The sequence below is a fragment of the Apiospora phragmitis genome (genome assembly GCF_038363925.1).
Source record: "Apiospora phragmitis strain CBS 135458 chromosome Unknown utg000010l:1.0-9815664.0:1.0-9183399.0, whole genome shotgun sequence".
Taxonomy (NCBI): Eukaryota; Fungi; Ascomycota; class Sordariomycetes; order Amphisphaeriales; family Apiosporaceae; genus Apiospora; species Apiospora phragmitis.
Window position 1 is genome coordinate 4,892,789 of NW_027117409.1, and position 24,417 is coordinate 4,917,205.

General features: G+C 53.2%; 8 protein-coding genes across 8 annotated transcripts; 5 read left to right on the forward strand and 3 right to left on the reverse strand.

The window, feature by feature from the left end:
* Positions 1-3,931: 3,931 nt before the first annotated feature.
* Positions 3,932-6,771, reverse strand: PG994_011253 (c6 zinc finger domain containing protein; the record flags this gene model as incomplete). Its single annotated transcript, XM_066862662.1, has 8 exons — positions 3,932-4,018; positions 4,084-5,021; positions 5,075-5,179; positions 5,309-5,336; positions 5,400-5,405; positions 5,461-5,488; positions 5,545-6,544; positions 6,648-6,771. The coding sequence occupies 8 exons, from the start codon at positions 6,769-6,771 to the stop codon at positions 3,932-3,934; spliced, it is 2,316 nt and encodes a 771-aa protein (XP_066711772.1).
* Positions 6,772-7,303: 532 nt separating this feature from the next.
* Positions 7,304-9,304, reverse strand: PG994_011254 (uncharacterized protein; the record flags this gene model as incomplete). The annotated part of the gene is given in 4 exon segments (XM_066862663.1): positions 7,304-7,441; positions 7,504-7,632; positions 7,646-9,162; positions 9,226-9,304. The coding sequence occupies 4 exon segments, from the start codon at positions 9,302-9,304 to the stop codon at positions 7,304-7,306; spliced, it is 1,863 nt and encodes a 620-aa protein (XP_066711773.1).
* A 735-nt stretch (positions 9,305-10,039) lies between these two features.
* On the forward strand, positions 10,040-10,813 carry PG994_011255 (uncharacterized protein; the record flags this gene model as incomplete). The annotated part of the gene is made up of 2 exons (XM_066862664.1): positions 10,040-10,569; positions 10,627-10,813. 2 exons carry the CDS (start codon positions 10,040-10,042, stop codon positions 10,811-10,813), a joined length of 717 nt encoding a protein of 238 aa, XP_066711774.1.
* Positions 10,814-11,690: 877 nt separating this feature from the next.
* On the forward strand, positions 11,691-12,998 carry PG994_011256 (3-deoxy-7-phosphoheptulonate synthase; the record flags this gene model as incomplete). Its single annotated transcript, XM_066862665.1, has 5 exons — positions 11,691-11,696; positions 11,766-11,823; positions 11,878-12,020; positions 12,058-12,781; positions 12,841-12,998. 5 exons carry the CDS (start codon positions 11,691-11,693, stop codon positions 12,996-12,998), a joined length of 1,089 nt encoding a protein of 362 aa, XP_066711775.1.
* Positions 12,999-14,224: 1,226 nt separating this feature from the next.
* PG994_011257 (cytochrome C1 family protein) lies at positions 14,225-15,633 on the forward strand (the record flags this gene model as incomplete). Its single annotated transcript, XM_066862666.1, has 4 exons — positions 14,225-14,409; positions 14,560-14,711; positions 14,837-14,899; positions 14,958-15,633. Exons 1-4 carry the CDS (start codon positions 14,335-14,337, stop codon positions 15,631-15,633), a joined length of 966 nt encoding a protein of 321 aa, XP_066711776.1. The 5' UTR covers positions 14,225-14,334.
* An 847-nt stretch (positions 15,634-16,480) lies between these two features.
* On the forward strand, positions 16,481-18,352 carry PG994_011258 (methyl-CpG-binding domain-containing protein 4; the record flags this gene model as incomplete). The annotated part of the gene is made up of 1 exon (XM_066862667.1): positions 16,481-18,352. The coding sequence occupies one exon, from the start codon at positions 16,481-16,483 to the stop codon at positions 18,350-18,352; it is 1,872 nt and encodes a 623-aa protein (XP_066711777.1).
* A 786-nt stretch (positions 18,353-19,138) lies between these two features.
* On the forward strand, positions 19,139-19,981 carry PG994_011259 (Pyroglutamyl-peptidase 1; the record flags this gene model as incomplete). The annotated part of the gene is made up of 3 exons (XM_066862668.1): positions 19,139-19,198; positions 19,267-19,737; positions 19,805-19,981. 3 exons carry the CDS (start codon positions 19,139-19,141, stop codon positions 19,979-19,981), a joined length of 708 nt encoding a protein of 235 aa, XP_066711778.1.
* A 1,645-nt stretch (positions 19,982-21,626) lies between these two features.
* On the reverse strand, positions 21,627-22,934 carry PG994_011260 (NADPH dehydrogenase; the record flags this gene model as incomplete). The annotated part of the gene is made up of 1 exon (XM_066862669.1): positions 21,627-22,934. One exon carries the CDS (start codon positions 22,932-22,934, stop codon positions 21,627-21,629), a length of 1,308 nt encoding a protein of 435 aa, XP_066711779.1.
* Between the last annotated feature and the right edge of the window lie 1,483 nt (positions 22,935-24,417).

Genomic DNA, 24,417 nt, shown 5'->3' on the forward strand with positions numbered 1-24,417 from the left:
GTGGAAAGACCTATCAGAAACACACAAGACGTGGGATTGTCTTGTGCTGCTTCTGCTGGTAGGCTGCCGTGGAGGATGCTGGGGGAGGGCTTGAGGGGGCGTGCGTGTATACAGGAGGCTCAAAAAGAATGAGATGTCAAGCAATATTGGAGGCCACTAACCTGTGGTGATGGGCGACTCTCTGTCTGGCAGTCAAAGACGCGCGGTATTCAGACGCGACTCCTGGGCCAATGTCACTTACACCCCGTATCAGATGGAGACCAGTTAGATGCAGCCTTGCTGTACCTGTGCTCTGCACAAGCCTCTTCTGGTTTTCTTTGTTCCCCTTTGCTTTTGGGCCTTTTTTCCTCCTTGAAGGCAATCTACTGCTTCAATGGTGGGCAGCAGGCGCGCAGGACTAGTGATGTTGGCTACTGGGTGTACGCAAGGCAATGTACCGATGAGTAAAAGCTGCTGTTACTATCGGCTTAAAGGGCAAGTTGTCTTTGATATGGAAGAAGAGCCGAGGACGGATCGAAAGAAACGGTAACTTTATGTTGGTTATTTTGTCCGTTCGATATAGAGGAAGCCAACGTAACAAGGTCTTTGGCGGGGGCAAGGTATAGGTGCTACCAAAGGAGCCGGCCAAAGAGAGCAGGGGAGATGGGCTGGAGCGGCGGGCTTTGTTTGTCTTGTTCTACTAAATCCAGTCTGTTGTTCCCGCGGCGTAACAGGCTCTTTGGAGAAGCGACCGACAGCATCGGAAGAAAGAAAATGGTAGATGGTCTTTTCTTGGGACTCCAGGACTTTGTATGGACCATTTGCCAGTGTGAACGAACGGCTTTGTGGGTGTGGCAGGGGCGGCGTCCATTACCGCTTTCGGAAAGATGAAAGAAAAATCCCGAGGACGAATGGGGGAAGGAGGGAAAGCAGAGAGGAGAGGAGAGAGAGAGAGAGAGAGAGAGAGAGAGAGAGAGATAAGAGAGAGAGAGCGAGAGATTGTGTGCGGGCGAGCGTGTGCGTGTGCGTGTGCGTATGAGGATTGAGAGACAAGTCGGGCAGAATGGAAGCGAACGCAGAAGGAAAAGGACCGCTCTCCGGCCGCCACTTACAAGACAGAATCAGCCCTGAGCCCAATCCAACGTGTGTAAGCCCCGTCTTCGGGCAGGGGCGTGTCTATTTCCGAAATCTGGGGGTCCTCGGTACATTCCGAGGCCTGCTCGGGAAACGGGAGGGCACTATACTAGGCTACTAGACTGTCCGCTTGCGAGGGGGCTCGATTCCAGAGAGGAAGAAAGGATTGGAGCTTTCGCCGTCTTCTTCTTCTTCCTACATATTTGGGGCTGGAAGGCCTTGGGCTAAGACAGCCATCTCTCCTCTCTCCCGGATCGAACTCACTCTTCCAGACGCAGACACAGTCACGGTTGAGGGCTAGAGAATATGTTTGGGTTCACTTGAACATGGGCCTTATCGTTATCGTCCAATTACTATATGATCTCGGATTCTGATTGTAGATGTATGGAGCTTGGGGGACGACCATGTACATACACCCTACGGGAACATGGTGGAAGTCAAGCTCGGTCTGTGCTGTTGCTCGTGGCTGCTCGGGAGATCCCTGTCGTCGTGTTTCAAGAGGGTCATGTGTGCAATTGCGAGCGGGTTGTTGGGTCGGGTTGCTTTGGAATGCTGTCGATGGCATACCTGGAAACGTGCTGTGTGGTCCCGTGGCGTGCCTGGCCTAACACTTGCCGCATTCCAGTGCTCGTTGAAGAATATGGCGAGGCTACTGCGCAGCTGATCTCAGCTCGACAAACAACCCAATCGTCGTCACCAGAGTGACTGTAAACCACTACGGGCAACATAACGCCGACCTGTATGATCATGTTCTCCTTCTGCTGCACGGCAGTAGTCCATACATGCATTCAGGGATGGGATGGAGTAAGGGAGCACGTAACGAGCCTCTTGCCGCATACACTCAGGCTCAATTCTTGCATTTCAGCATGTAAGAGAAAGATAAAACGTGCAGAATTTCCATGTTCGTGCACTTGGATCGGTGCCATTGCGCGATCGATGTCTGCCATCACCTGTCTCGTGGGATGCTTGGCAGCAGCAGCAGCAAATACAACTCCCATGTCTATCTATCCCTGTTCCTGATCCTCTGTTCCCGATACCAATCCTGATCCTGATCTTGACCCTGTTTGTCACCGCCCTGTTGCATGAACACACGGGTACTTGCATTAGCGTCGATGCCGGGGTGGCTGTTTGGACGTCGGTCGCACGCGGAATTGAGGCCTCTGTTCTCTCTTGGCCGGAGCTGCTCTCTCATGGAATGGCAGGTGGCACTACATGAAGCATATAACGAACGACACTACTGCTACTGACAGAATCACCATCGCATACTGTATCCACTGCGAGTGTGTAAACGGCATGTAGCTCGTGTGGTTGCGTCGTTGCTGCGTAGGCAAGCAAAGCATGTACGGAAATGTCGGAGGAATGTTGACATGTCACGGACACAGCTACATACACCTACGCCACGGCATGGGCGCCGCATATATACGGAGAATTCTTAAACATCAGCCCGCCCTTCCCTACTGCTATTTCCATCATCTGCTTTCGGTTTTCTTCTTCTTCTTCATAATTTCCAATGAAACTTGTATATGCCACAGCGGATGGGGACTTACCCTCCCCTTTTGCTTCCTCAAGCTCAGGTCGGGATGTAGTACCGCCGCTCCAGCGAAACAGGGACAAAGATTTCGAAGAAGTCCATGTCCATCGAGTGAAGCTGGAGATTACCATTGGAAATAGTGCCAAGAATGAAGAGAAAAAGAAAAACCAAACAGTCCCTTCCAAATCTCTTCGCCCTTGCTCGTTCATGCTTATGGCCCGAAATGTCTTGGAGCTCAGACCAATGGTTCGTGACGACTGGGCGGGAAGTACGACAGCTCATCTTCGGACAGACCGCCCCATCCCCAAGATCCCTGTCTACCTCCTAGAGTATCTCAAGTGCTGCCAGATAATAATACATGGACCGGTCCGATAAGTCCATACTTCCATGAGTGGTAGTGAGGATGATTCGACGCCACATATCAGCAGGTAGCCGCCCGACGAGGATGTACCAGAGCAAGGAAAGCCGGCTGGGAAAGCCCCCATCTCAAGCTGGTTTCCAACCTACATTGGGTATCTATTCCTATCTCACACCGAGGCCAGCGTGGCATCACTCCTGTCTCATCTGCGGGACAGAGGCCAGCCTGTGTTGAGGCAACCACGTGGCCGCCTAGGATGACGATGCAGAATGTAACAGGATCTAGAGGATATCGAGACGAAGCATATCATGATTAGTTGACATTGGCAATGCCATATGATGATTCCTTCACGTTGCTGGAGTTGGTATAGCTCTATCTCCCCTTCGGTCCCAATGTCTCAAGTGACACACACTTGGAACGGTCCATCCCGATGGCGTAGGTATAGGTATCAAGTACCTGGCAGATTTTCTTCTTCTCCAGCCAAGGCTGTCTATTCGAGACTACTGGTAGATCCTTGGGCGGTCTGGTCCTGGCTCCGTATTCTTCCCAGCAATACTTCTCAAGACTCTGGTTGCGATGTCAATGGAGCAAGTGGCATACGTCGGAACATGTTGTCATTGCTGTTAGCGCTGCCATCGTCCAATGTCTTGGCAAGTGTTCTCCAATCTAGTATTTCCTGCAGCGGAACCATATGATTTTCTAATCATTCTGAGACCAGAGAACAAGCGGAACTCGATCCCAATGAGCCGCCCATGGTATACTCTACCGAACTCCAAGGGCTGGCAACGATACTGCGGCCCTCACCCAATCCCGACCGAACCAACCCAGTCCAAATTGCCGACCTCCAGGGAAAGCGAAAGCGCCGAACAGATAGAAAGCAAAATACCGAACCGGGAAGATCAAGAAACTACATATGGCAAGGGAACGCATCATCCGATGAACTCCGTGCTCAACAAGGTCTCCCAAGGTTGACCCGTTTCCCAAACCTTCAACATCAATTTTCGTGCATGACGAACCTACACGTACCATTAGCCCAGCTCAGTCAGTGAAAAAGGGTGGGTATAATTCGATTCCCCCTTACCTGTGTCATCCCATGCGCCTCGCCCGTCTCAAATCGCTCGAGTATGAAAGCCCGCTGGGACTCCTCCAGCGCGTCGCAACCCGCCGTAAACGTGGGGAACAGCATGCTCTGCTCCGAAGTCCCGTGGCGCCGTATGCTATCAAAACACTCGATGATCTTCTTCACGCCCGTCTGAACATCCTCGGCCTCCGAGGGCCTACCCAGAATGCGGCGGTATATGTGGATCAGCCCAGCCCAGTGGAAGGCCTTGTTCGTGGCGGCGAGACCCACACGGCCCCATTTCTCCAGGTTGCCTTTCGTGTGAATGTGCTTGCAGGGCCGCGGGGGCTGGCTCATGCTTTCCTTGATGTCGGCTTCGAGCTTGAGGCCTTGCGCGGACGTCTCCGGGTCAGGTTTCCATCTTGCTGTACCATGATGCTGATGTTGCAGCGCGAGCCGCTCAGCATCACATTTCCGGGCCAAGTCGGCGATCTTGGCCAGCAAGTAAACGCAACGGGTCGTGAACCCCATGATGCAGTCGATCTCATCATAGCCATCACTCCTGTCCTCTATCTCATAATCAAACATCCAGGCCGTGGAAGAATCCTTGGGGCCACCGCTCAGACTCCCTATTACGTCGAGATAGGCGGCCCAGCTCCAGAGGAATGAGCAGACGTTGTCTTGTCGGAAGTTCCCTTGGTAATGCAGACCGCCGGGCCGAGCTGTGATGAGCTCTCGCGCCAGACTTAGATGTTTCTGCCACGGGATACTGTAGCCAAAGATTTTGGGCGATACAATCTCCAGCGACGCCAACATAATTGCACTTGCGAGGTTGGCGTCCGAGAAGTTCTTTCGCGGATCTGATAGGGCTTGCCGTAAAGTAGGAAAAATGTCGGTAACCCATGTCGCTATGCGAAGCTCTGGCTCCGGGTGCTTCAGAACGCGTGCTCTGTGGGAGGCTGTTTCTCGCGATGAGTAAGAGGAGATTATATGGGCTTCGGACCGTCCGTACCTGAGTATGCAAGTACCAGAGCTAGAAGGTCACCGTTCTTCACGGCCATCAGTGGCAAAGTGTTCCGAAATGGATTGGCTTGCGGGTCGTCATACGGCACAAGTACTGGGTGATGTTAGTAGACGTTCAACATGTATCACGTTAGGCTACTATGTCTTATCATATATGGGTGTCTTTGAATCATAGAAGCAGTCTGTTGGGGAATTATCAGGGGGGAATAGTAGACTACCATACCTCTCGCAGTGTTGTTAATGAAGTGATGCTGTACATAAGTAATTAGTTCACTGGCCCACAGGCTGGCTATAGGCGTGACCAATAGGCTTACGAAGTACTATACGATGTTGTCAGACCTTGTAGTGGATGAAAACGGAGACCCTGTTACTTACAAGGAGATTCATAGGGTTATTGAGAAGTCTAATAAACTGTGAGCATGCATGCGCGAGGCCTGGGCCAGAGGGGAGGTCCCTTACTTGGATGGTAGCGGCTCTAGGTGAGGAGGTATGTAGATGGAGACAGGTTTGTCGTAGTAACCTCCTGTCTTTTCCGTCGCATCATCCATATCAACGCCGAATCCGAACTCCGCTGCGAAGAGCTGATCCGTATCGAAGTCTCCGAAGGGCGTCTCCATCCTGTCGCGCTGGCTGAAAGGAGACTCCCCCGAGCTTATCGCGTTGCTGTCATCGTTCTTGCCGAGGTCCAGGTCAGGCAGACCCCGGTCGACGCCGTAGTACCTAGACTGACTCGACTGCGATGTATGTGTGTTAGAAGAATGCAGACTTGAAGGGCTGGCATAGTCATCCTGAGAGCCCTGTAGGCCGGGAGGGCCAGACAGCAGCGAATGGACCGACATGCGCCTCATGTCAGGGGATGTCACCGATAGCCGGTCCGAGCGTTGAGCCTGGCTTGTGTCATCGTCGCTGTACGTAGATGCAGTGGTAGGCGTATCAGGTGACGAGGCCGAAGGGACTATGGGTAAGGCCCATTTGAACGGCGTCGGCCCCGTGTCTCTTGCGGAGGTCGGAGAAACGAGTGGCGCTTGATCAGCAGCAGATTCTGCGGCCGCCCTGCTGTCGAGCTTGATGCGTTTGCTTGAGCTCGGGCGTTGGTCCTCGGGCGGGCTCTGTGGTGTTGTGACAGACGCTTCCCTGGCCGGAGCCGAGGTGGTGGCTTTCCCCTTCGCCGCCTCTGGAGGAGGCACCGGGGCTGCCACTGGCGCCCCCAGTGGCTCAATCTTTCGCCCACTAGTCGAGGCTGTCGCGGGAAACTGGTGCACCAACTTGAAGCCCTTGGCCGGGATGGAGGAAGAAGATGATGTTACGGGTGCCGAGGCAGGGTCGACACCCTCGGGCTCCGGCCGCTTTCCCCGGCGGCCCTCCCAGTTCAACCTGATACTATAATCACAATGCTCACCGGCTCGTTGGCAGCTGGGTCCCGCATTAGTACCGATACCGTGACTGGGGTAAGTTCGGTCTTGTGTCCGGGGAGAGACTCACTTCAAGCAGCTCGGGTGTTCCTCCCCGCATTTGATCTTCCTGTTTTTGCAGGGCCTTGATAGCTGGTTAGTCACATCAACCCCAGAATTTATGATCGGCCAAGAAGAGCATCTGACCAGCACCCATTACGGCTCCTTCTTTTCGGTTCAGGCGCCCCAGGTTTCTTGGGCCGTGGCATGTTGGGCCGGGAACGGGGTCCGGCAGACTGGTCCCGGAATTAGAATTGAAGCAAAACATCAGCCGTGTACCCTACGCTGACAGTAGCTTCATAGAGTAAAAGAATCCGATAATCGAAAAAAGGGCTACGAGTGTTGCCAAGGAAGCACAGCAAAGTTGATGCACCTACTTTAAGTATGCCTTGACAAGGTCCCTAATCAAATGGTCATGCTCCCCAGAAAGAGAGACAGATAAGGTCGTTCGCTAGGCTGGCGGTTTCGGATTGCCGCTTCAGATACACGTGGGGCATGACTCGCGCACCTGATAGTACGGCACTAGACAACCAAGGACAACCAAGGACACCCAAGTGCTGATGCAGCCTTCCACGGTCCGGTTCCTTGGTGTCACCGAATCACGAACCCCCAACCAAGGCTGACAGGCCTGGCCTCCCCCGGACTATTACTACTACCACTAGAAAACCCCCATCAAAAGTCCTCCAGCTGGCATTGGGCCCTTGTTCAATCAACGCCACGATGAGGTCATCAGGAAACTCTATTCAATACGCCCCGTCGCGGGCATTTCATACTATATCGATGTTCAATATCTTGATGTCCTCTTCAGGCTTCTCCTTGTACGTCCGCACGTTGTCTATCTTGTGAACCACGTCCAGCCCTTGAATCGCCCTACCGAAAATAGTGTGCTTGTTATCAAGCCACGGCTGCACATTAAACGTTAGCGAGTGATAGTTTGACACGGCCGCCGATCCCCCCCTTGACTTACTGTCTTTTCCGTGGTAATGAAGAACTGGCTACCGTTGGTGTTGGGCCCTGCGTTGGCCATGCTAACCGTGTAGGGCTTGTCGTGCTTAAGCGTGCTGAACTCATCTTCAAACTCCTTGCCCCAGATGCTCTCGCCCCCGTACCATCCCTAGCGGGTCGCCGCCCTGGATCATGAACTTCCGTATCACTCGGTGGAAGACGGTGTTGTTGTAGTACCCGCGCTTCGCATGGGTAACAAAGTTCTCCACAGCCTTGGGTGCCGCATCGGGGAACAGCCGAATATGTATATCGCCATACGTTGTGTGCAGAACAGCTGCAGTGCCTGTCTCGGCCTGTTTCGTCTGCGCCGCCTTCTTTGCACCCAGCATCGTCGGCTTCTCGTTTTGGACGTCCCGGGCCGATTTGGAGATTTCCTCCTGATTCGTGAACATATAGAATCGCACCTTGCCGACCGCTGTCGCGACAAGTATAGGGTCACGCGTTTCTGACTCTTGTAGAAGGGGATTGTTGGATGCTGCCATCGCTACTGTCGTAACGCCCTTCTTCTGCGGTTGTCCCTGGTAGATGGCCAAGTTCACCGGGCGTATGTTTTCTTCCTTTCCGTAGACTTTGACAACCTGGTTTGTAAAGGTATTGATGACCTTGACGCCTAATATCGAGCCGTACAGAATAAAATGGCCGGACTCATCAAAGATCACATTCACCTTGTTCCTTAATGATGGCGATTCAATCTCACGCTCGGCTGCTAGCCTCCTCCCAAATTCAACGTCATCGAGCTTCTGCGTAGCGGCCCCAGCCTGTTGCATCTCCTCGATGACTTGCATAGACTCATCGTATGTCCTGTACAGTTTCGCGCTCGCAAACTCGAATATGCGAATCTTGCGGTCAGGCATGGAGAATGTGACGAACTGCTGGCCTGTTGGTGAAATGGTGAGAGACGTCGGTGTAGATTTCGCTTTTTTGAAGTCAAAAAGGTTGGTCGAGCTTTTGTACTGGAACACGTTCTCCGGCTTCTCGTAATTCGAACTCGGGCTCCAATACTCGAGCATCCCATTGTCATCGGCGGACACCACGCAATCGTAGACATCGTTGAAAGCCATCATGGTTACAACACTTCGGTGAAGACCCTTGATCGTGTGTATCGGTGTCTGGTTCTCTCCCCGGCCGTCGTAAATATTGATCAAAGGCGCTGTGTCGTCGGCTATCGCTAGCAGAGGGATGGAAGCTCCGCGCTTGTGAACCCAACATAGGTACCGAGGGGTATAGTCGAGGGTTAGCATGGCCAGCAGATCAAATGTTATGACATCAAAGATCTTGACCGTCTTGTCTGCCCCTGTCGTCGCAAAACTTCGCCCGTCTTGGCTGACCGAAACCGACTTGATCTCCCCTTGATGTGCCTTGAATTCCTTGACAAACTCAATGTCATCGACCACCTTCTTCCAGAACTTGACAACGCCATCGACAGAACTCGTGATCAGAAAGTCGGTCAGGGGCGTAACGGTCACGAAGGAAAGGTTCTCCTTGTGCATGAGCGACTTGGAGTATCGATTCGACTTGGGCAGAGCTGATATGTACAGCTTCTCGTAGGGCAGGACTCTTCGTTTCTTCTTGGGTGCGGCCGAAGGCAGCTGTGGCCCCATGTCATCGTCCGAGGAGCTGTCTGTCAACGATCAGTTGCTGAACACTCCAGGTGAATTTATGGGTGTGCATGCATACTACTCACCATCAGCGGCTTGATCTGCGAAGTCAGAGTGACTGCGCTTGTTGGACTTGGAGTCCTCGTCTTCTCTGACCTCCGCCATTGCAACGGTTTTTATAGGAATTGGAAATACCCGACTCCTCTCTCGTATGGAAGCAAGCAGGCGGGAGAAGGAGTGACTTCTTCGGTCTGGAAAGGAGGTTGGCGCGACAATGCGCTGCGTAGATATGATTTGGTTGATGGATGTTTTTGGAGGAAGCTCTAACAGAAGCTTAAGCTAAGTATGGAATAATAACAAGCGTCGCATATTCCTTGTCGCGGAGGGGCTGTCCACCAAAACGCCGACCACCGATGGGCTGGAACGCACCTACACCACGACCCGGGTACTGAATATGTAGTTTAAAGTACCTACTTCCTACCTAAGATTCAATTTGTCAGGGACCGAGTTTAGAAATCATGCCAATTGAACAACTCCAGTCCAGGTCCGTCCCGGCGGGCAGCCCCTTTCCGGAATTCTAAGATCAGATTATGTCAGCTAACAAGCTCGTACTCGTCCCAAGTAAGGAAGGTAAGCGAGAGGTAGCTTTTGCTCTTGGACTTGAACGCGTTCACGGGATGTTAACAAAAGCCGAGGGACCCATCTGATATCGTCAATGACGTCTCACGGCCATTCTGTAGGAATATTCTTGTCCACGTATGATTGATTTATACACGCCTGGGAGTTTCTCAACCCTCCAGAGATTAGTACATAATTTTTCCTCGCTAGGATTTTATCCCTCCGTTCGGACAATCCAAACCATATACACACTCTCACCCACAGGAGTACGATTCTGGTATCATGGCTCGGCATCAGCTACAGCGGCTGGAAGCCCCTTCAAGGCAGTTCTCGCTGTTCTTGCATGCTGCAGGCATCGCCTCATTCACGGCCTCGTTCCGATTCCTCAACAGCTGGGAGACGCCCATGTCAAGCGCCTACGGTGGTCACTATCAATTCCTCACCATCATAGGCTTAGCTCTGGCGCAAATCACCTTCGTGGTCGGGTTATTGGCAGACATCACACTTTCACCTAGTCTCTTTACTGTCAAGAATGCGCTGTCCGTCTTCTCGGCGCCCCTGGAGATTCTCATTACCGTCTTGTACTGGGGGCTCTGCGCGATTGACAAGTCCCTCGTCTTCCCTCCCGACTTTCAGCTTGATTTCCTTCCGGATTTCGGCTTCCACGCCGCGCCGGGCCTGATGCTCGCGCTGGACCTACTTCTACTGAGTCCGCCATGGACAGTCAACGCTTACTCGGCGGTCACTCTCGGTGTAACGCTAGGTTTTGCGTATTGGGTCTGGGTAGAATATTGTTTCACCCAGAATGGATGGTAAGGAGGATGTATGTTGTTTCTTGGAGGACTCGTCACACTGATACTCGTGAACAGGTACCCGTATCCCATCTTCGATATCCTGAGCACGTGGCAAAGGGGATTGCTGTTTACCTTCTCGTCCCTGTTGATGTCAGGCAGCACCATGACCTTGAAGTGGCTGTATGGCAAGCTCAACGGTGTGGAACGGTTCCAAAAGGAAGCGGTCAAGAATCCTGCAGGCGTCCGCCCAAAAGGCGAATGAGAGACTCAGCGTGGACTCGAGGGGCGTGGTGATTGGATTGATGCATTATCACGTAAGGGACTTCCCGCGTATGATTGCATCAAGGTCAGGGGGCAGATGCATGTAATCAAACACCATTAAGCTGGGTCACAATCCGCGCCAGGCAGAGGGCAAGAAGAGCGATACCAAAGATGCAAAGCCGACTTTGGTGTCAGGAGGTTCGAAACGATATAAATGAGGCACGTGGGAAAAAAGGACGTGAAAGATGAATTAGCATAGGTAATGACTAGCCGTAACTGATAAGGGGGCCAGTTGGATGTGACTCTTTACCATGGATGAAGGTTGTGAGAGTGGAGAAGAGAGAGTGTGTGTGTGTGTGTGTGTGTCTGTCCTGCTCGAGCTCATCACGAATATTGGACAGTGAAGAATGCATTCTGGTGTATGCGCGTCGTAAATTGGAAATCGTATGACTTGTAACATATTGACAATTTACTGACAGTGTGTGCTTGGATCAAGTCGCATCGGGTACGGGCATCGTCACACCCACCAAGAGGTGTCCTCGGTTGTCGGATGGGTTCTCTACATGAAAGTACAATTGAAGGGCGATAATTAATTAATGGCTGCATGGCGACTGGCTGTCCCTCTATGTATGCCCCGCCTTTTAGTTCCGTCACCTCAATTCATAGCTTGAGCTGCATGCGACACAGCTCCGATCCGCGCTCTCAACGGCCGCCTGAACTTTTTTTTTCTTTCCCTTTTCTGTCAGTCCTCAGGTAAACAATTGTAACATCTTCTCCTCCTTATTTCTTGTATAGATCTTTTATTCATCTGATTCAAGCTCGGGATTCTCGACAATTGGTCTTCATTACCCTTTTAAAGCTTTCAACTCTAGCCCATCATGTCGGTAGGTTGCCCCTCCATTACATCACTGCGGCCACTTACACGAATTGGCTCTTCTGACTCACTTACGTAGAGCTTCTTCATCGAGAACAAGAATGTGGGCAACAAGGCCGACAGTGAGGATTGGCGAAGTAAGAGACTACATGGACCATTGCTCTGCGACCTCAATTAACCTTCTGTCCTAGTTCGCGGCTACAACCCCTTGACGCCGCCGGACCTGCTGCAACATGAAATCCCCCAGACCCCCACCGGAAAGAAGACGGTGCTCGAGGGCCGTGAGCAGGTGGCCGCAGTAGTCAATGGCACCGATGAGAAGCAGCGCCTGCTGGTCATCATCGGGCCCCTGCTCCATCCACGACCCGAAGGCCGCCCTCGACTACTGCGATATGCTGCTGAAGGAGAAGGAGAAGTACAAGGACGAGTTGGTGATTGTCATGCGATCCTACCTGGAGAAGCCTCGCACCACCGTAGGCTGGAAGGGCTTGATCAATGACCCGGATATCGACAACAGCTTCAAGATGAACAAGGGCCTACGCGTATCACGACAGCTCTTTGTTGACTTGACTGACAAGGGCATGCCTATCGCCAGCGAAATGCTCGACACCATCTCGCCCCAGTTCTTGGCCGACTGTCTTGCAGCCGGTGCTGTTGGTGCCCGAACAACCGAGAGTCAATTGCACCGAGAATTGGCTAGCGGCTTGTCCTTCCCAGTGGGCTTCAAGAACGGTACCGATGGCACGCTGGGCGTCGCCATTGATGCCATTGGTGCCGTCAGGCACCCCCATCACTTCTTGTCCGTCACTAAGCCCGGTGTCGTTGCTATCGTTGGTACTGTGGGTAACGATGACTGCTTCGTCATCCTGCGAGGTGGAAGCAAGGGTACCAACTACGATGCCCAGAGCATCTCAGAAGCCAAGGCGGCTTTGGCCAAATCCGGTACGCGCCAGAGGTTGATGGTGGACTGCAGCCACGGCAATTCCCAGAAGAATCACAAGAACCAGCCCAAGGTAGCCGCAGAGCTGGCTGAACAGATCTCGAAAGGAGAGACCGCTATCATGGGTGTCATGATTGAGAGCAACATTAACGAAGGTGATTTTCCTGCTCTGCTTCCAGCTATCAATCCATATCGACTGACGTTTTTCAATCAGGCAGCCAGAAGGTACCAAAGGAGGGACCCCAAGGTTTGCAGTATGGAATCAGTATCACGGACGCTTGCATTGGCTGGCAAGAAACTGAGTCGGTGCTCGAGAACCTTGCCAATGCTGTTAAGGAGAGAAGAAAGATCTCGAGCTCGAATGGCCAATGATGTACGTGAAGTCTCTGTAAATAATACACACAAAAATGTTCGCGGCGTAGGTAAATTTAAAAAAAGGAAAGAGTACCTAATAATGAGAGCAATCGATCCAACACTTATGGCATCTATCTTTAGGGAAACAAATTACTTTACAGCATTGAAGCTGCCCGTGGAAACACTGACTGCCCAGCCCCTCCTCCAGACATGGAGGTCTGGCAGGGGTCCGCTCACAAGGAGTCTGACTCCATATAACATCTCACACTTGGGCATGCTACACCACGCAGTGTCTATGATTTGCTCAAAAGTGAGCTCTTTCTGGATACAAGAATGATGGACCTGCAACCCCATTTCGAGTAAGGGTTTCCTGATTACCACCCTTAGACCGCTTGGTCTGCGAACTGGTGACCGGTTGACAGATCAGCATCTGCACTCGTTCATCATCAGCTACACCTACATAAAATGCGGACTCACAAGGATCCAGAGCTGGAGAGGCCACCGGGTCCTGATTCAATGTTTGATTCTCACCTTGCGCCAACTTGCTTCTCGTCTGGTGATCTCCTCGCAAGACACCCATACCGACGGTTCCTCGCTCCTGAAGCGGGCCTGGCTGCAACATAAGACCCCCCTAGGACCGGAATACACGTTGAGCCGAAAACAGGACGGTACGCATGTCTATTTCGAGCAGAGTGGCCTCCAGCAGCTCGGGGGTTGTAGAGGCTGTTATATTCTGGGTCAGGGGGCTCTTGTGTCTGCAAATATGGGCAATCGTGATCACCGAAATAACAACTCGTCAGAGCAGAGCCAAGAAAAAGTCCATCATGGGCTTGCTATCGTTGTAGCGTATTGAACTTGTCGAAAATATAGACCAATTCTGAGCCAGATCTCGCCCGTTTTACACTTGGTACACTCGTAGCATATTATAGCTGCCTGCCTGTCATACGCGTGAACTTCTCACCTAGAAGAATAAGAGGGTTCTCATGCAAGATAATGCGTGTGAGTCTCAGACGCATTTACAAGACCAATGCTCATGTACAGTATGTAGGAGGTATGTATGAGAGGATCGGTTATCCGATTTTCGGTCGCTCGGGTCCCAACCCAGAGGACCGGAAGATCACGTGAGCGCTCGGATCAGGCGCAGTGTGGCAGTCCGCTTTTCCTTTCCTGCACTGGCGAATCAGAAAGCAGGCTTTCCTGATTGCTGTTCGGCTTCTTCTCTCGAGCTTTCCAAATTCTCTCACCACCCTAAACGACGAAATACCCCGAACCTCCAGACAACGAGTCTGACGACCCATTGACATTGTCAACCAGCTTGCCGCCCTTCATCCGCCTGAAGAGCAGCTCGCCCACCATGTTGGCAAGATCCTGCCTGCGCTCGACGCGCATTCTCAACTCCGCCAGAAATGGCGCGACCAGCTTCGCCAAGGTACGACCAATTCGATTCCCAACTCAGCTCAATCACTTCCCTTGGGCCCGTACCAGCCTCAATGGTGGCTCCAATGGGTCTCTTGCCACCCTTGCTGGTCATCCGGATAGCTTCAATGGAGTAGTCGTAGCTGACTATATATCTTTCTAGCGAAATGCCTCGACGTCAAGCTCCGGTGCCGAATCCCCTGCGCGGTTGAACATGGCCGCCGCCGCCTCGACTGCTGTAGCCATTGGATCCGTCGCTTGGTACTACCATCTCTACGGACCTACTGCTCAGGCAATGACACCTGCCGAGGAAGGGTATGTGCTGTCGATGAACCCAAGTCGCCGAACCAAGCCGAGTCGATTTGGGGCGGTGCGAGCGGCGTCCTCGAACTAAATCACGCCAATTACTTGGATGACGTTGCTAACACATCGCTGTGCAGTCTGCATCCCACACAGTACCCCTGGGTTCACGAGCAATGGTTCAAGACCTTTGACCACCAAGCGTAAGAGCTCCAGTCAGCCCGCAGTTCTTTACTGGTTCCCACTAACGCCTAAGCATAGCCTTCGCCGTGGTTTCCAGGTCTACCAGGAAGTCTGCGCCGCCTGCCACTCTCTCAGCCGTGTCCCCTACCGAACACTCGTCGGTACCGTCTTGACTGTCGATGAGGCCAAGGAGCTGGCCGAGCAGAACGAGTACGACACCGAGCCCAACGATGAGGGTGAGATTGAGAAGCGACCTGGAAAGCTTTCGGATTACATCCCTGCCCCTTACAAGAACGACGAAGCCGCCCGAGCTGCCAACAACGGTGCTCTGCCCCCAGATCTGAGCTTGATCGTCAAGGGCCGCCACGGTGGCTGCAACTACATCTTCAGCTTGTTGACTGGCTACCCTGAGGAGCCCCCGGCTGGTGCTCAGGTTCAGGCAGGTCTGAACTTCAACCCCTACTTCCCCGGAACCGGTATTGCCATGGCTCGTGTTCTGTACGACGGTCTGGTTGAGTACGAAGACGAAACCCCGGCTTCGACTTCGCAGATGGCCAAGGATGTCACCGAGTTCCTGAACTGGGCTGCCGAGCCCGAGATGGACGACCGCAAGAAGATGGGTATGAAGGTTTTGGCCGTCACTGCAGTCTTGACTGCTCTCAGCATCTGGGTCAAGCGATACAAGTGGGCGCCAATCAAGTCGAGAAAGACGGTGTACGACCCTCCCAAGGCCAGCAAGACCACCCGCCTCTAGAAACATAAATCCTGCTGTATGTAATAGTACGCTCCTCCGTAACTCCTTTGTTTTTGTCTCGGGAAGAGAATCGAGGTTGCAAAACAACATTGCTGGGGCTCCAAAGACGGTGATATTAGAGTGTAAATCAAGTTTATCTTTTTTTATTTTAAGATGCATCGTTTTTTGCTTGCTTGAGAAACTGGGTTTCATCCCCCTTCCCGGGCTACTCTGTGATGGGAGAACTGGACAGAAGACCATGAGCTGATCATGTGGCATTTGACGGCAAAACAAACATATATATGTATCCATTTGGTTAGGAGTGGTTTGCATGCAATATGCGTCTGATAGCAGGTTTCACACATGCATAGAAACCTTTAGAGAAGACTTGCAACCAGCAAAATGAGCAACCTTGGTGTCTCCAGCTGTTACTAAAATGTGCACGAACTTGGCTCATTTAAGAGGCCATGCCACTCTCACACTCAGTGGATAGAATAATGCGCAGGACCTGTTGCTTGCCGCATCTTTTTCTTCTCTCTCACAACAAAGCGACGCACACCCAGACTATTAGTAATTGTGAGCTGCCGCCATCTCAATCAAATGGTGCAGACATTTAAAAATCCATACTCCCCGGCACTTGTTAACTAGGGCGATTGTTTGTTGCGTTCCGGAATCCTAGAAGCTGACCGAATATTTGATTATCTCCAGGATAGCGATGTTGTTCTGGTAGACTCCAATATTGAATCACCAACCCCACTAGTCTGGCATCACCAAAAGCAGGCTGCCTAATTGCTCCTCGATCACGACACGAACAGACATCGATAAAGTGCATTAGAAAGCAACAACGTCACATCTCGTTCATGAAGTGATGGGATCCCGCCGGCGAAAATCGAGGAGGCAGAAGTTGGAGGCCGCTAATGTTGTGGAACGGCCGCAGCAAACGGACCCGGCAGAAACTGCCAAGGGTCCAGACAGCCAGCTTGCGGATGACTTTATGTTCGGCTGGAATACGGAAAATGAGGTGGACAAAGAGGCTTTTGGTCTGGCTATTGCCCATGGCCAGATGGACCCTGACGCGCTCGCTGAATTCCGAAGCTTGAGTCTACTGCGTGGGTTCGAGGAGTTGGATATGACGCTGGCCTGTGCAAGCTCGCTGCTCAGAAAAGATGCAGACCCAGAAAGCCTCGATGGCCAAGACATTCTCACATATGTTGCAAGACTTCTTGGAAACCTGTCCCAGGAGCCTGTTTTATCCAGCAGACAGTTAGAACCCTGGTCGGTGCAACAAGATAAGTCAACAACTTTCGAAGGCGAGAGCAAAAACCGCAAGCGGAAGCGAGGCGAAGACTCTCCCTACTTTGCTGAACACGAAATTCCCGAGAGCGTTGCTAGGAAAATCGCCAAGAAAGCTCGTAAACAAGCGAAGAAGCAAACTAGAAGGTCTCTTTTCGCCGAGCAGCTCGAGCCGGATGCTGCTTCACTTGCGGTGCAGCACAATCCCACAGTCTTACAGGACGCCGCAACATGGTATCTCGGCAGCAGGAATGACAAACACGAAGACGCCGCTCACGACGGAGATGATGTTCAAAATGGAATTCGCGGCAAGAGCCATTCTACAAATCGGACGGCGGAGGGTCACGACGGTTTAGAGGATTGCCCCGACGTAGCTCGCGCCGAGCCCATAAATGCTTACGAAATCCAAAGCGAGGAATTTGACACTGCAGTGGACAGTCAGTCACCGCTTCTGGAAACATGCGCCGGGGTTGCATCCATGGTAAACGGTGGCGAGAGTATAGAGTGTGCGTCTCTACAATCTACATTGGTGGGGAGCAAACGACCCTCTGATACCGATGAACCACCCCGGCGTGTACTCCGCCCATCCAACTGTACGCCCAAGAGGACGACTTCATCAAAATTCTTCGAGTCTCTCCCTAAAGCCACCAGTCCTGCGAAGACGAAGAGTCCTCGTCCGCCGAGGGGAACAGTGTCCGCGTTGCCGTTTCCTACACTATCCGCACCGCGATTCGGTCTTGTGCAAGAAGAGCTTGCCGGTGATCCCTTCCGCTTACTCATCGCCGTCACATTCCTGGTCAGAACCTCTGGAAAGGCGGCGGTCCCGGTGTTCCGCACGCTAATGGACAAGTTTCCCAGCCCCGAAGCGCTTGCCGGGGCGCAGCCCAGTGAGATATCCGCCATGATTAAGCATCTTGGGCTCTCGGTGGTCCGCACGGCACAGATTCAGAAGTTTGCCCGCATATGGCTCGAGAAGCCCCCGACCAGGGATGTCCGCTACGGCGTCAAGAACTACCCTCGGACGGGCGACGGCAGCGATATATGGGCCGGGGAGGAGCTTCCCCCCGAGGAGCACGATGACTCGCGCACGTCGGCGTGGGAGATCGGACACATGACCCAAGGCCCTTATGCGATCGACAGCTGGCGCATCTTCTGCCGGGATGCCCTGCTCGAGCGCGCGCAGGATTGGAAGGGCAAGGGTCGCGAGGGAGAATTCCAACCCGAGTGGATGCGTGTACTACCGCAAGATAAGGAGCTACGGGCGTACCTACGTTGGATGTGGATGCTTGAAGGTTGGGCGTGGGACCCAGCCACTGGCGACAAAGAGGTGTTGTCTGAACAGCTTTGGTCTGCGGTCAACGAGGGCAGAGTCGCCTGGGACAATACGGGGAACCTGAACATCTTGGAAAAGCAAGAGGAGGCAGATGACGGGAACGAGAAGGCTTAATAGAGTGTGCCACAGAGCGAAGAATAGCGAATGCACCGGGGATGTGCTATTGCAAAGTAGCTTGGTGGTTCATGTAACATAGGAAGATGCTCAGGATACCACAATTTTGGTATCTATCTACCTGCATCTTTGCATCTGGCTTGGAGTTTGGATTGGATACCTTGCGATTTACTTGAAACAGCTTCACAGCGACAGTCCATCTCTAGGTATTATCCAATGAGATGGACGTGTATCACATAGCGTACATGCATCCATTGCAGCGTACATATAACCGGTCGGTCGGTGATACGTCAATGGCGAAGCAGGGTGACCCCAAACTGTCGAACCTGCTCCAACCCAGGCCAACCCAAGACCAAAATAGCCCACCAAAAAACACCCGAGGCCCACGGCTCGGGAGAGAGCCGGCGGGCGGTTGCGCAAAGTTCAGACAACCTAACACTCCTACTGTGAAGGAAGAAGGAGGCATTTAGAGCCTGTTCCCGCCATTCTGCCTGCAACAGGTTACGACAGACCACATTCTCAAACGTAATACACAATAGACTTCAGGTCCAAGGGGTCGGTCCGTCATCATGCGACGGAGCGGAGTCGCCTTGCAACTCTCGTCTTAGACCATCATCGCTCTATAGTTTACATACTAATTGCCTGCTTCTCCTCCATTGCTTTCAGCCCCCCTCTCGGAGAAAACGACACTTCATCACTTCAAATCGAGGGGCGAAATCTTATACGATTGAGTCTTCCCCAATTGCCTCTCCTCACCTCTCCCGCCTGTAAACTGCACACGCCAACATGGGCTCTGTCGGTGTTCCCAAAGACGATGAGTTCACCATCTTAGTAACGGGCTTCGGTGTAAGTCTCGTCGTTTTGTCTGCTTGAGTCGATGGTATCAGAACTTTTGACTCATCTGTTGCTTTAAGCCGGTCAAAGACTATTATCCGCTCAACCCGTCATGGGAGATCGCCCAGTCATTGCCCGAGTACCTACCTTTCGACCGGGTAAAGGACCCGGCGCACAAGTCTCCTACCGGTGGCAATGCTGCTTCTGCTCTGCCGCCTCGGGTCCGTATCCTGGTGCCCCCGGCGCCGATCCGCGTCAACTACGAGGTGGTCCGGGGCGTCGTGCCGGTCCTGTGGGACGACCCGGGCTGCAAGATCGACGCGGCGCTGCACAACGGCATGGCGGGGCCCCAGCACATGTACCAGGTCGAGCGGCGGGCCCACCGCGAAGGCTACCTGATCAAGGACGTCGACGGCCAGTTCCTCGAGGACGACAGGCGGCGCCGGGAGGCGGGCGGCGACGCGGGGTGGATCTGGGAGGGCCTGCCACTGGAGCTCCTGTCCGACTTGGACGTCAATGATATTCACAAGCGATGGGTTCAACGTTGTCCAGTAGGTCGCCATGATACAATCCCTGGAACCTGAAATGAGATGGCTGATAGGTTATGCATGACTGTAGAAAGGGCTCGACCTGCGGATATCCGAGGACCCAGGACGTTACCTGTGCGACTTTATCTATTACTCCAGCATGGCGCATCTGACGAAACAGAACCGACCACGCAAGGTGCTATTTCTCCATGTCCCCTGCGAGCAATCCCAGGAGACCATCAAGAGCGGGTGCGAGATTGCAACATAGCTCATTCGATCCATAGTCGAGAGTGTAGTGGCCAGCAGGGAGCCGGAAGAGCGTGGGACACATGTCGGATAAGGTGTGCCTTATTTATGAGACGTCTACATGTACATACACAGTTGTGCCGTGTGAATATGGCACTATGGCGGGCGTTATAATATATCTTTTCAGCTTAAAGTAAGTAGGTAACTTGTACAAATTCGATCCCTTCTGGGTCAAACCTTGAAGTTTCAAACACTTGCCCCGTTCCTAAGTTCCTTGCCCTTTTGATACCTTCCGGGCAAAACTCGGCGCGAGCTGTGCCTCGGCCAGACTGATTTCCGAGAAAGCAAAGAGATGGTCGATCAAGCGTGACACCAGAGCAAGAGATGTCGACCCAGTTGAGAGGATGATGGGAGATGATGGGCGTTGGCGTTGAACGCCCGACTGTTGCCAAGTGGTAAGGCCGGGATCAATAATTCAAAGGCAGTGAACGAGGATCTGGGAAGCAGAAAATAAAGCAAAAGAAAAGAGGAACCAAAGCGGTGTGTCGGAGTCTAATGAGCATTTGCGTATATAGGGACCTATATTCTTTCGCAGCTGTTATGAGATCAAATTTATGGTATTCCATCAACTCATGGACCGTCTAGATATTCCACCCAATATATTCAGAACGTCTTACTCGTGGACTTCACCGAGCGTTCTTCTCTAAGCCTACTTTTATATGTAATTATACAAGAGTGGATGGAGCAAGGAATATTGTATGTACGCCCACCATAGTGCTAGGAACAGGTATGGATGAACGGACACCAATCAATGCCTCTGGGCCGATAAGACTAGTCGGCGACTTCGGAGAATGGGGCAAGCAGCAGCACTTGGCTTAATAGTTGCAGCATCGGAAAAGTAGTTCGCCGATCAGATTACCCGCAGCAGTTCGCAGATGTGCTGGATTTAGGTGGTGACGGCGTTCAAGTCCGGGGACCACATGATTTATAAATTATACTACATCCTTCTGATTTGACCAATACCTTCACAACCAACTGTCATCATCAACCTCTCTCTCTCTCTCTCTCTCTCTCTCTCTCTCTCTCAAAAGACCACTATCACCACTCCTCAAAAATGTGTATGAAAGCTACGTGCGGCAGCTGCGGTATGTTTGTTCCCCTCTCCCCCACTTCCACTTCTTGTAGTGAGAGGTACTTCGGTGCACAACTGCCAAGCATGGAAACCACACGCATGCAGGTCATTTGACTAAACACCACCGAATATATAGACAAGACAACCTGGTATGGTTGTGGCAGCCATATCCCCAGCGTCATGGACAGCATAAAAGAAGACGAGTGGTGCACCTGTGAGCCCAAGGTCGAGGTCGGCAGCAAGAAATACCCGCCCAAGAGGAAGTAGGGTAGTCAAAGGCAGCGAAGCAAGCCAGGATGGAGGCGGACGGACTGGCCAAATCAAACGCGACACATATATACACCTAGAGATATAGTCGGTTTATGGTAGTTCTCGCATGAAAGCGAAAGTGTAGCGAATGGATCATCCTGTATCGTCTCATAAATCTTGTTTAGCCAGTCGGCATCTCATGCAGTTCTTTCTATCCCAAAACTTGTGCTGTGTTCCGTGTATCATCTCATCATCACTGCCCTTGATCTTGACTCTCTACATCTATCTAGTGACGGGGCGCCCTCCAGTTGGAGCGAGCATATTGGTTGGGCCACTTGACCTCAACACCGAGTTCAAAAGCGCACTTGAGCGGAAACTCGGGTTCCCTAAGAAGCTGCCGCGCCATCAGCACCACGTCGGCCTGCGTCTTCAGCCCGGCCTCCTGTTCTACCTCGATGCCGCCACACTCGGGCGGCTTCTCCTCGTTCTCCGCCGGCTTCTCCTGCACGATGCTCCTCGCCATCTCGGCGCTGGTGATGAACCCGACAGCGCTGATGAGCAGCTTGAGGCCGGCCTTCTGAACCTCCTCCCTGACCTGTCCGGCGATGTCGACCTGGTAGTAGGTCGAGATCTGGATCTTCTGGTGCGAGTTATTGCCGCCCGAGCTCACGTCCAAGAGGTCGATGCCGGCCTCGGGGAGCATCTTGGCCAGTCGGAGACTGTCCTGAACCGTCCAGCTGGGCTCGCCGGCCCACTCCATCCACTCGGTCGAGGAGATGCGCAGCCACAGCGGCATACCCCCGGGAATCACCTCGCGCACGGTCTTGATGATCTCGAACAGCAGCCGTGTGCGGTTCTCGAAGCTGCCGCCGTACTCGTCGGTCCGCTTGTTGCTGAGGGGCGACATGAACGACGTGAGCAGGTACCCGTGCGCCCCATGGATCTCGATCATATCGAAGCCGGCCCTGACGGCGCGGGCGGCCGCGTCCCGGAAGGCCTGGACGAGGGCTTTGATGTCATCCAACGTCATCTCCTTGGGATGGGGGAAGGTCTCGGAGAAGGGAATGGCCGAGGGCGCCCAGACATTGTCGGGCCAGCCGCCCTCGTCGGCGGGCGCGACGGCGCTGGCCGTGACGGTGTGGGTGGCGACCCAGGGGGCGACGGTGCTGGCTTTCCGGCCGGCGTGGGCCAGCTGGATGCCGATCTTCTGGCCCTGGCTGTGGGCGAAGGTGACGGTGCGGCGCAGGGGCTCGATCTGGCTGTCCTTCCAGAGGCCCGAGTCCTGCGGCGTGATGCGGCCGTTGGCGGTGACGGCGGTGGCCTCGACGATGGTCAGGGCGCTGCCGCGCAGGACGAACTGGGACAGGTGGGCGAAGTGCCAGTCGGTGTGGTGGCCGTCCTCGGCGCTGTACTGGCACATGGGCGAGACGACGAAGCGGTTCTGCAGCGTCATGTCCCGCATCGTCAGCGGCTGGAACAGGGTCGGCGCAGTTTCTGGATGGAGGGCGGTGCCGACGGGTGGGTCCTGCTTCGGGGTGAAGTACGGCACACCCGGCGCCGGGACATTGGCAGTGGTGCTGGATGACGGGGCCATTCTGATTGGAGGGCTAGCACCTTATAGCAGGTGGTCTTAGTCTCTCTGGTCCAGACAGCCACGCGGTCAAAGAGACAGGCTTGGCAGGCGTTGGCGAGATGAGCTGAGGATCGATGCCACGGTGCAATCCCCGGGCGAGCAGGGATGAATTAGAGGGCGGGTGGGGTTTGCTTGGTTTGACTGTTTGAGAACGGATGCAGCAGGGGGGCAGCGACAGGGACAAGGGGACGAATAAATTACATAGGGACGTGCCACCTATATGAGCTTTTGTTTCTACTTACTTGGAAGGCAGACAGCAGGGTGCAGAGTGCAGAGTACCGAGAGAGAGAGAGAAAGAGAGTCTATGTACCAACTGAATGGATCACTGGGAATTGGTTTCGGTAATTGCGACCGAGGGCACTCCAGAGCAAATTTGTGTATGCATCACATCATATGCTCTGGTCGTAGCCTGGGTTTCGCTTATAGCCCCAAGAGGTGAGGGGAAGATGACTTAGTAATGACCCCTGCATGACGTGCCAATCTATTCGAAGAGAGAGGTTGAAGAGAGGTTACATAAAATAGAGCCTCCTCATCATTATCGTATACGGCAGACGCCACTGCATGCGGGCACTTTCGAAACAGGCCGGGCCAATCCTAGTCGGAAACACGAGGTGCGAGGCGCGGAAAGGCGGCATTCCTATCTGGCTGCGTTAGTCTGTTAGTGCCGATGGCTGCATTTGGGAGATCTTGGTCATCACGATAACGACTTTGCTCCTTTGAAGGACATGCGCGTCCTTATAGGCGACCAAGTTTCAGCCTGAGACTCGCGCTTACCTCATAGGCTCTGCACGTAATGATGGTGTGTGTCGGCGAATTGCAATGGCCAAACACACACGAACTGCGAACTTGTTTGGTCGGTGGTCGATTCCCAGGCTGAAGCAGACGTGGGGCTCTCTGCTCCGTCAGCATGCACAATGTTTTCATCCCTTCTTTCCCAGGTAGGCTATTCGCAGATCAGGGGCTCAATCTGAATCCGCCAAAGAAGGATGAGAAAAATTATAGTTGGACAAGGTTGTCGAGGTCCATGACTGGTCCAGAGATGGCCCATGTCACTTTTGGCAACTCCCGCACCACCGATCACATACTGCGATGGAGCACTGTACATGGGCACCGTTTCGTTTCGACCGCCTCAGCTCCTCACTGTTCATCCTGTTTCTACAAGACCTGGTCTTGGTCGTGGCTTATCTGCCCCCGGTCCGGGAGAAGCGTCCAGGGTCTTGGGCCGCTTGCGTAGTTTGCGTAGCATCGCAACCCACACCACACAGCACAAAGGTAACCTTGCAGGTGGTGCTGAGATCCCAAGTGGGTGGGCGTGCTAAGTAAAGTGCATCCCTAACCTCCGAGCCTACTTTCACGAGAAACGTGAAGACGGGGACCTGACCTGGAGAAAGGCCAGACGCATCGAGTCTCCTCGTGCCTGACGTGTTTCCACTCTTGTACTTTA